General features: G+C 35.4%; 1 protein-coding gene across 31 annotated transcripts in view; it reads left to right on the top strand.

Moving 5' to 3' along the window:
• PUM2 (pumilio RNA binding family member 2) overlaps positions 1 to 11,289 on the top strand; it is a 103,249-nt gene extending 91,960 nt beyond the window's left edge. For 17 of the 31 annotated variants that reach the window (XM_055378786.2, XM_055378771.2, XM_055378778.2 and 14 more), the window contains 6 exons: positions 1,607 to 1,735; positions 3,779 to 3,916; positions 4,614 to 4,739; positions 4,970 to 5,091; positions 5,941 to 6,133; positions 8,274 to 11,289. In XM_055378786.2, the coding sequence (XP_055234761.2) occupies positions 1,607 to 1,735; positions 3,779 to 3,916; positions 4,614 to 4,739; positions 4,970 to 5,091; positions 5,941 to 6,133; positions 8,274 to 8,405 (840 nt within the window). In that variant the 3' untranslated portion in view covers positions 8,406 to 11,289. Of the gene's footprint in view, positions 1 to 1,606; positions 1,742 to 3,778; positions 3,917 to 4,613; positions 4,740 to 4,969; positions 5,092 to 5,940; positions 6,134 to 8,273 lie in introns of all 31 variants that reach the window. The other 14 variants (XM_055378777.2, XM_055378767.2, XM_055378766.2 and 11 more) reach the window with 1 other exon arrangement.
• Positions 11,290 to 12,948: the final 1,659 nt, after the last annotated feature.

Raw genomic sequence — 12,948 nt, forward strand, 5'->3', positions numbered from 1 at the left:
GATTCATGCATATTTGTATATCCGCCCATCCAGCTGTTGTATACTTGATGCTAAGAAAAGCTCTGAAAGTTGGGTAAAGTCATTTTCATATAAAAAAAGATAATAAGCCAGGGATAAGATATTTACAAATTATATATGTGGTAAACATTTTATCCAGGATATATTGTAATGAACTCCTAAAAAGTCAATGACAAATGGACAAAGGACTTGCATAGACATTTCTCTATGTAAAATAATACAAAAGGCCAAATAGGCCATGAAAAGATGCTCAACATCCTTACTAATCAGGGAAATGCAGATCAATCTCACAATGAGATACCATTTTATACCTACTAAGATGGCTGTGATCGGAAAACATAAAATCGGAAAATAACAAATGTGGGTGAGGATATGGAGAAATTAGAGCCCTCATAAATTGCTGGTGGAAATGTAAAATGGTGTAGCTGCTATGGAAAACAGTTTGGCAGTTTCTCAAAATTAAATATTGAATCACCACACAATCCAGCAATTGTACTCTTAGGGGTACAGTTGAAAGCAAATGAATTGAAAGCAGGAACCTGAACACCAGTATATATTGCACCATTATTCACAATAGCCAAAAGGCGGAAACAGCCCAAGTGTCCGTCAACAGATGAGTAGATAAATACAAGTGGTATATGTATACATTATAGAATATTATTCAGCCATAAAAAGGAATGACGTTCTGATACATACTACAACATGGATGGACCTTGAAAATACTAACTTAAGTGAAACAAGCCACACACAAAAGGACAAACATTGATAGTGATCTACCAGTATGAAATGTCTAGAATAACTAATAGGGGCATAAAGTAGATTAGGGCTTACTGGGCCTAGAGGAAGAAGGGTTTAGAAAGTTACCATTTAATGGATACAGCATTTGTGTTTGAGGCCACGGAAAAGATTTGGAAACAAATAGTGATGGTGGTTGCACAACAGTGTGAATATAATTAATGCTACTCAATCACCTAGCTAAAAATGGTTCAAATGACAGTTTGTCACAAAAAAAATTTTAACATGAACCACTTTAAATGAAAATTTGCTATTAATCCTGATTCATATTTGAAAATATAAAGCATTGGTAGTCAATCTTTGGTAAAGTAGTTAATGAATAACACTATAGTCTTTGGATTTATAGATGTGTGTTATTTTACAGTTTAGCCAATTTTTAAATTTATAAGCATCTGTGTTGTAGCTTAATGACTTTAACAGTTTTTTTCCTCAATCATATCAGAATGTAGTTTGATGATTATCTGGGTGAAGAGTTTTGGTGGTCAACATATGGCTAAGAAAGTTATATATTAAAGATGAAGGGTTTTGTAAAGATGTTCACTTTAAAAGAGTGTTTCTTTAAAAGGTAGTTAACATATTAGTAACAAGGAAATTTTAGTAAGACTTAACCCAAAGAAGTAATAAAAAATTATTATTGCAAACATTTCCCAGTCTATCTTAATTAGCTTCTACCTTAAAGCCCCTGCCCTACATAGTTACTGATAGAATGAATAGACTGCAAACACTGCCTTACTCAAGTTCAACAAAGCAATATTAAGGTCACTTGTTATTAATGTTTTATCTTTTCTGTCAGTTTGGGAGTCTGGATCAAAAATTAGCCCTGGCTACTCGTATTCGTGGTCATGTTCTACCCTTAGCCTTGCAGATGTATGGCTGCCGCGTTATTCAGAAAGCATTAGAATCTATTTCTTCTGACCAGCAGGTAATTGTAAGTTAAGACAAAATTTTTGTATTATTTTATTCAATTTTTAAATTATTACATGTTTTTAATCTTACAGTAATCTTGAAGTGAAAAGACTTAAATATTTCCACAACTAGACTAAAATGTTGTTACTGTGTCTTAAATAGCACACTACTAATTAGAAGTCACAAAGTAGATAATTTCTAAATGAAGATATTTTAGCACCTATGTGGCAAGCAGAATGTTAAATGATGAGTGTTTTTATTACTACTTGCTTACTTGATTTTCTGCAATGTGAGAATGCATGTTACTATTTTCCAGTGTTTATTTTGATGGTGTCTAATGTTTCTATTATAAGAAGAAAATTTTTGGAACCAATAGCATTACTATATGTCAGTTTTATTTACATATATGAAAATGTTTTTTTAAAAATATAGCCCAGCAGAAAAGTAACTTAAGAATCCTCTTTAAAAATTTATAATTTTTTGAGAAAAACAAGAACACATAAATTAAATGAGAAATATTCTGTGTTATTGGATGGAAAGTCTAAATACTTCACATTAATAAAGGAATTATTGATCAAAATAATGCTTAAAATCATTTGAAATAGACAAGAATATTGAGAGTAGGGGATGAAGATAAATGCTGATCCACCAGATTTTTAAAATACACTGTGAAGCAACACTAATTAGTGGGGTTATTGTATATAAGATTGAACAGACTTTTAATAAGAAATTTATAGCCCCAAATCAATACTGTTTTCTGACTACATGATTTATGTATTACAATGAAAGCATAAGACTGAAGGAAATAATTATTTCTTAAAAGGTAATGGTAGTTTAAGTTTGGAAAGAGATTATCTTTGACTCATACAATAAAAGAAAATTTCAATAAATAGTAATATATATATGGGTGGATGACTATATATGTGCATATATTCATCACTGCATTAAAATCTGTGAGAAAATACTATTATTCCTCCAGAGGAAATTCTGAGTTTTACAGTAATTTTAATGTGTGTCACAATGGAGAAATATAAACACATTTAATTATTTAAAAGCTTAGAAACTTCTCTGCCACAAGTTTCTAACTGGTATAGATATTTTTAAAATGTCTTTGATATTTAAAAATAAAAGCATTAGCAGTAAGTCTTTGTTGAAACAGTTAATGAATAACAGTATTGTTTGGATTTCTTTTTTTTTTTTTTGAGACAGAGTCTTGCTGTGTCGCCCAGGCTGGAGTGCAGTGGCACAATCTTGGCTCACTGCAACCTCCGCCTCCCAGGTTCAAGTGATTCTCCTGCCTCAGCCTCCGAAGTAGCTGGGATTACAGACATGCGCCACCATGTCTGGCTAGTTTTTTGTATTTTTGGTAGTAATCGGAGCCATGTCGCCCGGGCTGGTCTCAAACTCCTGAGTTCAGGTGATCCACCAGCCTCAGGCTCCCAAAGTGCTGGGGCTCACACCTGGCTATAAGCACTTTATTATAAGAGCATTTTATAAAAGAACAAAGATATCTGAAATTAATTCTTCCCTTAGGGAATTATTGAGATAATATGTAAAAATCATAGCCCATAAGTAGTCATCAACTTCTTAGCCTTTTCTATGTACTTGATAAACTCACTCAGCCATTAAAAACAATTTCTTTGGTGGTGGAGGTGGTACTAAGTAAGGCAAAAGTGTGGAATTCTGAATTAGTCATGTTAGTTACCACCCGATAAATATTAGTGGATGATTTACACAGTGAAGACAGTTTAAATACAGCAAGTTCAGCATCACTACGTTGTTTCAACATACATCATTTACATTATAATCCTGCAGTGTGTTTTAGTAATTTTCACTTTTCAATGGTTTCTGCTAATTATACTACAAGAGAAAAAAATTTGAAACCTTGACAAACAGGAAATAATATTTTTGAATATATTTTTGTTCCCATCTCAGTATTTTTAATACTGAGATAAATATACTGAGATTTTTAATACTTTTAATTTTTAATACTGAGATAAAATATACTAGTATTTTCTCGTTTGAGGTAATAATTTAAGTGACATCCTGTCTTTTGCAGAGTGAAATGGTAAAGGAGCTGGATGGCCATGTGCTCAAATGTGTGAAAGATCAGAATGGAAACCATGTTGTACAAAAATGTATCGAATGTGTTCAGCCACAGTCACTACAGTTCATCATTGATGCTTTCAAGGGACAAGTATGTTTGAGTTTTGGCTTATAATTTGTTAGCAGGGCATTATTTTAGAATTTTGAATATCAACACGTTTTTCATAAGTCACTAGATAATACCCAGCACTTGTATACAAAAATAGAATACAAAACAGTAAATGTACATTAATTTCTTCCTCTTTCATAGTCAGTAGATAGCTTCATTTTTCTGAAGCTGCAAAACAAATAGTTTAATCACATTACTTTAAGAAGTAAAGGTAATCACTGTTAGAATTGTTTTTTATTTATACCCAACGATGTTTTCAGGTTTACTCAGAGAAGGGAAGGAGGTTTGGAGAAAGACATAAGACTGTATAATAAGACAGAAAACACATAGCAATTTGTAACTAATACATAGTAATTAATATTTCTTAATGCTGAACTACCCTTTCTCTTTTCACCTGTTCATTCCCATTGTTACATAACCTCAGGTTCAGGTAAAGTTCTGGTTAGGTTCCTTTTGATCAAAATATCTTCAGCTCCTGAATGGAGTGTTCCCTGTCCCCACTCTCCAGTCTTTGCTAACATGGTGGTAGTCATATTAAATGTGAGTTCATCACCCTTCTATTTCAAACTGCTTTTAGGTGTTGTCAAAAAAAAAAAAAAAAAAAAAAAACCAGTCTGCTTCATAGAACTGTTCAAAAATGTCAGAGAATACAAATTTTAATTCTTCTAATTGTCCTCAGGTATTTGTGCTTTCAACTCATCCTTATGGCTGCAGAGTAATTCAGCGCATCCTAGAGCATTGCACTGCAGAACAGACCTTACCTATCTTAGAAGAACTCCACCAACATACAGAGCAGTTGGTACAGGTATAAATTCCCTAATAATTTGAAATGTTTATATATTTTTGGAAATTGTTTTAATTTTTAAAAGAAATGCAATTTGTTACTAAACACACTATAGAAAGAGCGAGACAAAAGCCTGTTGTATTCTCCTAACTATCCTACTGGATTTTTAGATGAAATGATTAACATGTCTTTAAAGAATATCATTCTTAAGGAATGACTTAGGGAAAGTAATTTTTAAATATCTGTCTTAGGATCAGTATGGCAATTACGTTATTCAGCATGTACTGGAACACGGTCGACCTGAAGACAAGAGCAAAATTGTTTCCGAAATCAGGGGAAAGGTTTTAGCCCTGAGTCAACACAAATTTGCCAGGTATTGTAATACTTTGTAATTTTAAGGGTCAATTCTTTCAACTCATTGACTTTTATTAGTTATCACAGAAATACGTGTAGCATGTAGCATTAAACTATAGTCTTTTTTTTTTCGGTATCATTAAAATGCACCTATAGAACATTGCTTTTGTTTTTTAAAAAAATCTACATAACAAATTTGTTTTGCCCACATATGTTCATTTATGAAATCTGTATTTGGAAAATAATTACTCCCGACACTGGAAATGCAGATTTATTTAGTACATGTTTCTTGAAAGCCTCACAGCTTTAATGATCTGGTTTCCTTTTTTTGAAGTACAATTTTAAGAGACCTGTAATTAAACTTGTGGATGTCAAAATGATGTAGGTTGTTCCAAGATACCAATTTCTGTTATAAAAGTAATTGGCTGGGTACAGTGTCTCACGCGTGTAATCCCAGCCAGCACTTTGGGAGATCGAGGCAGGAGGATCAGTCGAGCCCAGGAATTCGAGATCAGCCTGGACAACATAGAGGGAGATCCTTTCTCTACAAAAAATTATCCAGGCGTGGTGGCGCATGCCTGTAGTCTCAGCTATGGGGGAGGCTGAGGTGGGAGAATCACTTCAGCAAGGGAGGTCAAGGCTGCAGTGAGCGGTGATAGCATCACTGCACTCCAGCCCGGGTGACAGAACAAGACCCTGTCTCAAAAAAAAAAAAGAACAAAATAAAATAAAAGTAATCATAAAACAAGAGATTCCCATCCTGACTTCTGTTTTATTGTTCATTGGAGAAGATTCTTTCTATAAGTCAAGGAAATTTTGCTGTGAAGAAAAAAATAACAAATCTTTGTTTATCTGCTTTAATTTTTAGCAATGTAGTAGAAAAGTGTGTTACTCATGCCTCCCGTGCTGAGAGAGCTTTACTGATTGACGAGGTTTGCTGCCAGAATGATGGTCCTCACAGTGCCTTATACACCATGATGAAGGACCAGTATGCCAATTACGTGGTTCAAAAGATGATTGATATGGCTGAACCTGCTCAGAGAAAGATAATCATGCACAAGGTAATACAGCATGTAACACTCAGATAACTGTTTGTCTTTGTGTTTAGGCTACACATTTAACCTCCTTGGGCTTTCATTTCCTCCCGTATGTTATAACTGGAGGAAAAATTAAAATCGATGGATATCCTTTGGCAGATATATTGGTATGGTTTCCATTTTTATGCTTAAGGTTATCACGGCCAGGCACGGTGGCTTTTGCCCATAATTCCAGCAGATTGGGAGGCTGAGGTGACAAGATCACTTGAGCCCAGGAGTTCGAGACCAGCCTGAGCAATGTGGCAAGACCCTCCCTCTACAAAAAAAAAAAAAAAAAACAATTAGACAAGCATCATGGTGCAACCCTCTAGTCCCAGCTACTTGGGAGGCTGTGGTGGGAGACTGCTTGAGCCCAGGAGTTCAAGACCAGTCTGGACAACATAGACCCCCATCTCTACAAAAAATTTAAAAATTAGCTGGGTATGACGATACATGCCTGTGGTCCCAGCTACTCAGGCTGCTGAGATGGGAGGATCGCCTGAGTCCCGGAGGTTGAGGCTACAGTGGGCTGTGTTCATGCCAGTGCACTCCAGTCTGGGCAACAGAGCAAGACCCTGTCTCAAAAACTAAATCAGTCATTCAAAAGAAATTCTTAAGGAATCATATTCATTTCTCATCTGTTACCTATGTTTTACATTGTTCTTTTTGCCTTCATCTTATTTAACTGTACAGTTGCCCCTCAGTAACTGGGGGATTGGTTGCAGGACCCACCCACTCCTGTGCCAAAATTCACGGATGCTCAAGTCCCTTATATAAAATAGCGTATAGTATTTGCATATAACCTAAACATATCCTCCCATATACTCATCTCAAGATTACTTATGATACCTAATACAATGTAAGTGCTATGTAAATAGTCATACTGTAATGATAAGTAAAAAATCTGTTTAATACAAACTTTGTCATTTTTAAAAATATTTTTGATCAGTGGTTGAATCCACATATGCAGATGGCAAACTACATTTAATTTACCATAATACATGGGTTGAACGTTGATTTTAACCTAATACATTTTTCTAAGTAGAATTTTGTGTTTATGTTGTGGGGAGGTAGCACTAACTCATAAAATTTCCTTTAAGCTGTTTCCTCTCTGTATCCTCCTAGAATCTAATAATTCTTTAAGAAATTAGTAATTGCAGCAGGAAAACTTATAAAGAAAACTGAAAGAACACTGAAATAAACACTTATTTTGAATACTCTTGATCTTAATGAATTCATTTACAAAACATGAATTACATAACCCCTTTGGTCCTCTCCTCATATAGAGAGAAAAATGATATCTTAGGATTCCTTCCATCTGTAAAAGTGTCTTGGCCTTCTGATTTTTAAAATTCATTCTTCAACTTGATGTAAGTTTTCCTTTCTTTTTCTTTCAAGACAGGGTCTCTGTTGCACAGGCTGGAGTGCAGTGGTGTAATCTTGGCTAACTCTAGCCTCAACTTGCTGGCTCAAGCCATCCTCCCACTTTAGTCTCCTTAGTAGCTGAGACTACAGGCATGCATGCTTATAGTTTTGTTTATATTTTGTAGAGATGCGGTCTCGCTATGTTGCCCAGTCTGGTCCCAAACTCCTGGGCTCAGGTGATCCTCCCACCTTACCCTCCCAAAGTACTGGCCTCTAAGTGTCTACCTATCTTTTAATTCAGTGTTTCTGCTGTAAACTAATGAATATAAAAAATTGCAATCTTATTTTTAACAGCTACATTAGTTATTTAACTGGTATCATATTTATTATATTTGGATCCTCCCTAATTGTTTAATTGTTATAAGTAGTGCTTTGTACAAAAGTCTTTTTGTAATTTTTTTGGTGGAATAAATTCCTGGATGTGGAATTACTGGGTAACTTTCTTGCTATGTTTGGGGCCTCTGCCTGTTCCCACGTGACATAGTTAGATGTAGTATTTTATTCATTGAACAATTTCGAGAACAGATGTTTGGAGGGATTGAGCAGATCACAACTGCTTTTGCAAAAAGTAGCTTTCTTTGGATTTAAATTTTTTTTAATTGCAGTTATTCCTCTAAATTACCCAGAATTGGGGGTGCTTTTTTAAGAAATCAGAAACTAAAATGACTTAGATTTTCTAAGCAGATTATTTGTTTTTCAGATTCGACCTCACATTACTACTTTGCGCAAATACACATACGGGAAGCATATACTGGCCAAGTTGGAAAAGTATTATTTGAAGAATAGCCCGGACCTAGGACCTATTGGAGGACCACCAAATGGAATGCTGTAAATTACAGGAGCAAGAGAAAGAAGATAATTTAACCATGTGAAAAGAATTTTTTTGTGTGTGAATTATCAAAACACAACTCAACTATGAATCTTCCATTTTTTTTTAAAGCAAAACTATTTATTGACTTTATTCATCCATTTGTAAATTTTTTAAGGTTCTTGTGTATATTTGGGGGGTGGGGGATGAATTATAAATTATATTCAGCCCTGAGTGGAGACCTATCAGATTGGATTGCTGGCAAAGCACAGAATGCCTGTATATGATGTAACTGTATCAAAAATAAAAAGCTGTCACATATTTTGTAAATTTTTACCTTGTAAAGTCACAAAAATAGTTTTTAAAGGAAAAAGTACAGTATTCTTTTAATAAACTGGCTCACAGTCTGGTAGGTCTACAACCCCATAGCACAACAGGTTTATAGAGATGTATATAGAATTATAGTCCTTATTTTTTTCCTTTGCGTGAAACCTTTTATAACAGATTAACAATCAACTGCATAAATATTATTAATATTTTAAAAAGAGTTAAGTTGTATTTTGATAATTCACAAACTATCATGCAAATAACGAGCAAGTAGACAAGAATAAAAAGTGGTTTGAGATGAAAAGAACCTAACATTATTTACAGTAGATGTGGTTTTAATACAATTACTGCCCTAAAATGTCTCTGGCAATGTACAGAAATATTGTATATACTTACATATGTAATTGTTGTAAGAGTTAAATACAAAATCATGGTGACACTTCCAATTAAGTGCACTAAATGAAAAGTTAAGTCACTTATTAACTTTTCAGTTTGGTTTGCAATGAGAAAGAGTGGAAATTTGTATTTTGTTTTGCTTATAGAATTACAGACATGTTGAGGAAGTGTTGAGCTTTATTTTGCTTTTTCATAGAGGCAGAAAGTAGGAACCAGATAGAGATGAAAAGGGGCCACTGAAAAGTGAATTTGATAGCTCAGCATTTAAGCATGATTACATATTCAGATAGCTCTTTTTGCTTTCTATAAATATATGCATTGTGTGTGTAGTAATAGATGTAAGTTTACACTTTGAAAGGAAATCTTGTTTCAATGTTTATTATAAAAGCCTTGCTAATTTAGTAGTGATGCTTTCCTTGGTTGTACAGGTGTACATTTGTAAACCTTCATGCTGTAAATGGAATTTGTTTTATCTCTTTGGGATACATTTGCATTTTAGTGTACATTTACGTCCCTGCCCTCTTTGACCTGGCAATATAGTGTTGTATAATGTAAATTTATTTCTCCAAATCGAGAGTGATTTTTTAAAAATTTTTTATCTTTATATGGTTTCAGAAGTATGAACCAGCTTTCTTTTTATTATTGTGAGATCATTTTGTTTTATAACATAGTTGTTGACTGTTAATATGGACATGCTAGAATTTGGATCACTTTCAATTGAAGTCAGGGTATTGTGCATAATAGAAAGTATTGGACTGAGATATTTGGTTACCATGGAGGCCAATGCTTTTTTCATCTTATTAAATGTGATGTGACTTTTTTCTTTGTACAGAAGAGTACTGTATTTTTGAATAGCCTACTCCCAAGTAAGAGCAAATCTGTATGATAACATTTTTTCCTCTGGACATAAGACATAACAGTAACACGATGTACATTTACAAGCGGCCTTATGTACATTTCCCAACAATCTTTTTAAGGCAAAATTGTGACCATATGTGTATAATTAAAATCGTTTTTAATCCTTTGCCTATGAAAATATTTTGGAAAAAAACTTGCTGTGTATATTCAGTTTCTGAAAGATAAAGAAAGTGCTTTGTATTTTGTTGAAGTCAGTATTTTGTATAAACATTTATGTTGACCCACTTATGTTTAGTGCTGAAAACTAAAATGAACATGCTATTCTGTCAGCTGAATATGGAGGAGATCTTTTTTTACTAGAGATCTGCAGAAGAAACGCAATCTTCTGAGCACAATATGGAATCTAAAGGTTTTATCACTTAGTTGTTCATATTATGAACCTGAAAATAATGGCATAAAGTTTGGGGATGCCAGGCATACTTTTTCATGTTTGGTGTTGAGTTATTTTACTTCTCTAACCCAACATTCCTTGGTGAGACCATTAAATCCAAACACTTGTTACCGTTCCTTCTCATAGTCACTCTGGGTCATCAGCATGTCCCAGTCACTGCAGCAACGCCTTGTGTTTGTTTGTTTCATTTTTTTTTAAACCCACACAAAGCCGCTGTCTCACTTTTTCCTACTTTACCAACCTCAGAGTATTTCGGCCCGTGTCGAACTTTTGTTCTCAGTATCAGCCCATGGTTTCAGGATCAAAGCTGTCATGTTGGAGATTGGTAATGGCTTTCCTGTCTTTGTACAGTTGAATTCCTAGTCTTCCTTCATCCTTGCCCTCTGTTGGCACAGGCATTATCTCTGCAATTTTAGAAAATGACAAGTAGAGAATATTACATTGAGAAACTAAACCCTCTTCCTGGGGTCCTGATACTCATTCCCATTTGTCCCAGTGCTGACAACCCAATCTTCCCAATACTTTCAGGCCTGTTCTACAAAAGTACCTGTTCTTGTAGAGATTTTACAGTCTGCCATTTTGGGTGCCCACCCCGATTTTTACCTTTTAGTAAGTTGGCATGAAATTTTGGTAAAATCTGAAAATCACATTTCAGAATAAAACAATTGGGCAAAACTACCTAGGCTTTACTCTTGAGTGTCTCCTTTTGATAGGGATTGTTTCTGGACCAGTTTGTCTAAGTCCTGGCTCTTATTGGTTCATATGAAATAATGTTAACTTCACTTCTTTGTATATTATGTATAAATTAGAAAATGAAAAATGTGTGAATAACATTGTATGAAATAAACCTGGTCTTGTGTTTTTCTCTAGATAAAATACCCCTCTGTACCTCAGTTATAACTTAAGATTGATTGCCCATTCAGGTTTACTCTGATGTAAGGAAAACAAATACATTTTTAACACATGGGTGCTGTTCTGGAGCCACTGATTCCTCTGATGGTATTAATTCCATCCTTTGATTAGTATTTAGGACCTATAACTGCATACTTCATAGGATAAAACTTTTAGCCCGTTTTCACATGAACTCGAGGAGGCAGTGTTGTCTAAAGGTAAACAATTTTAAGTTCAGATGTGGATTTAAAGTTTACCTTATTTACACACCTTGTGAACTTTTCTAAACCTTGAGCCCTTAGTCTGTATCAAGGGATAATACTACTTAACTCATTAGTTTTAACAGTGGAGAATATACAAAAAGTAGCTAGAACCTATTTTTTTCTTTTTAAGAGATGGATTCTTGCCATGTTGGTCAGGTTGGTCTTGAACTTCTGGCCTCAAGTGGTCTTTTTACTTTGGCCTCCCAAAGTGCTGGGATTACAGGCATGAGACACTATGCCTGGCCAAGAACCTAATTTTTTTTTTTTTTTTTTTTTTGAGACAGAGTCTCGCATTGTCGCTGAGGCTGGAGTGTGATGGTGCCATCTCGGCTCACTGCAACCTCTACCTCCCAGCTTCAAGTGATTCTTCTGCCTCAGCCTCCCGAGTGGCTGGGACTACAGGTGCACACCACCACACCCGGCTGATACTTGTATTTTTAGTAGAGATGGAGTTTCACCATATTGGCCAGGCTGGTCTCGAGCTCCTGACCTCGTAATCTGCCCGCCGTGGCCTCCGAAAGTGCTGGGATTATTGGCGTGAACCACCACACCCGGCCTGGAACCTAATTCTTAATGAATTGCTTGTTAATACCATTTCTGTTTTTCCCATTCTTTCTACAGCTATAAAAAGAAAAAAAGCCAGAACAATTTGATAGACTCCAAAATGGAAACCTACATAAAGCTAAGTGGGAAAAAGAAATGTCATCATACACATTGTATTTCCTGAAATTTAATTTTGTCTTGGTTTGGGTCTCTTCTGAGCAACCCTCTTGGATTATTGACATACTACCTCACATTGTATTGAAATTTAAAAGGTCTTAACAAGGAAATACCACATCTTCGCACCCTGGCTTACCAACCTAAGGAAAGCAGTTTCCTAAATTCACCTGGGACTAGATGCCCTCGATGACACTTTCTCTGGAAGATTTTAAAGCAGCAGGGGACAAAGAAACCCCTAAAGGAGCCATATTCACTGTCCACCTTCCCTACCTCACTTAAAAGTACCTAGCTTAACATGCCTGGTGGAATTGCCTGGTAGAAATTAGAAAATTTGTCTATGAACAGGGAGCTGAGCAGGAAAAGAGTGCTGAGGCTTCAGGGCTCACCCCTAGGAGGCTGTTCTAAGCACTGCGCTGCAGAGGGAAGGAGTGGGGCCAGGACTGGGCTGGACCTTTGTTACTTGTAGGGTCCTATCCTGACTTTCCCACAGAACCTTGTGGCTGAGGAGTATGTTTGTTGTTTTTATTTTTATTTTTTGACAAGATCTGGCTCTCACCTAGGCTGGAGTGCAGTGGTGTCATCACTGCTCACTGCAGCCTCAACCTCCCAGGTTCAAGCAAGTTTCCCATCTCAGCCTCCAAAGTAGCTGGGACCACAGGCT

This window comes from Gorilla gorilla, chromosome 12, assembly GCF_029281585.2.
Source record: "Gorilla gorilla gorilla isolate KB3781 chromosome 12, NHGRI_mGorGor1-v2.1_pri, whole genome shotgun sequence".
In the NCBI taxonomy this organism is placed as follows: domain Eukaryota; kingdom Metazoa; phylum Chordata; class Mammalia; order Primates; family Hominidae; genus Gorilla; species Gorilla gorilla.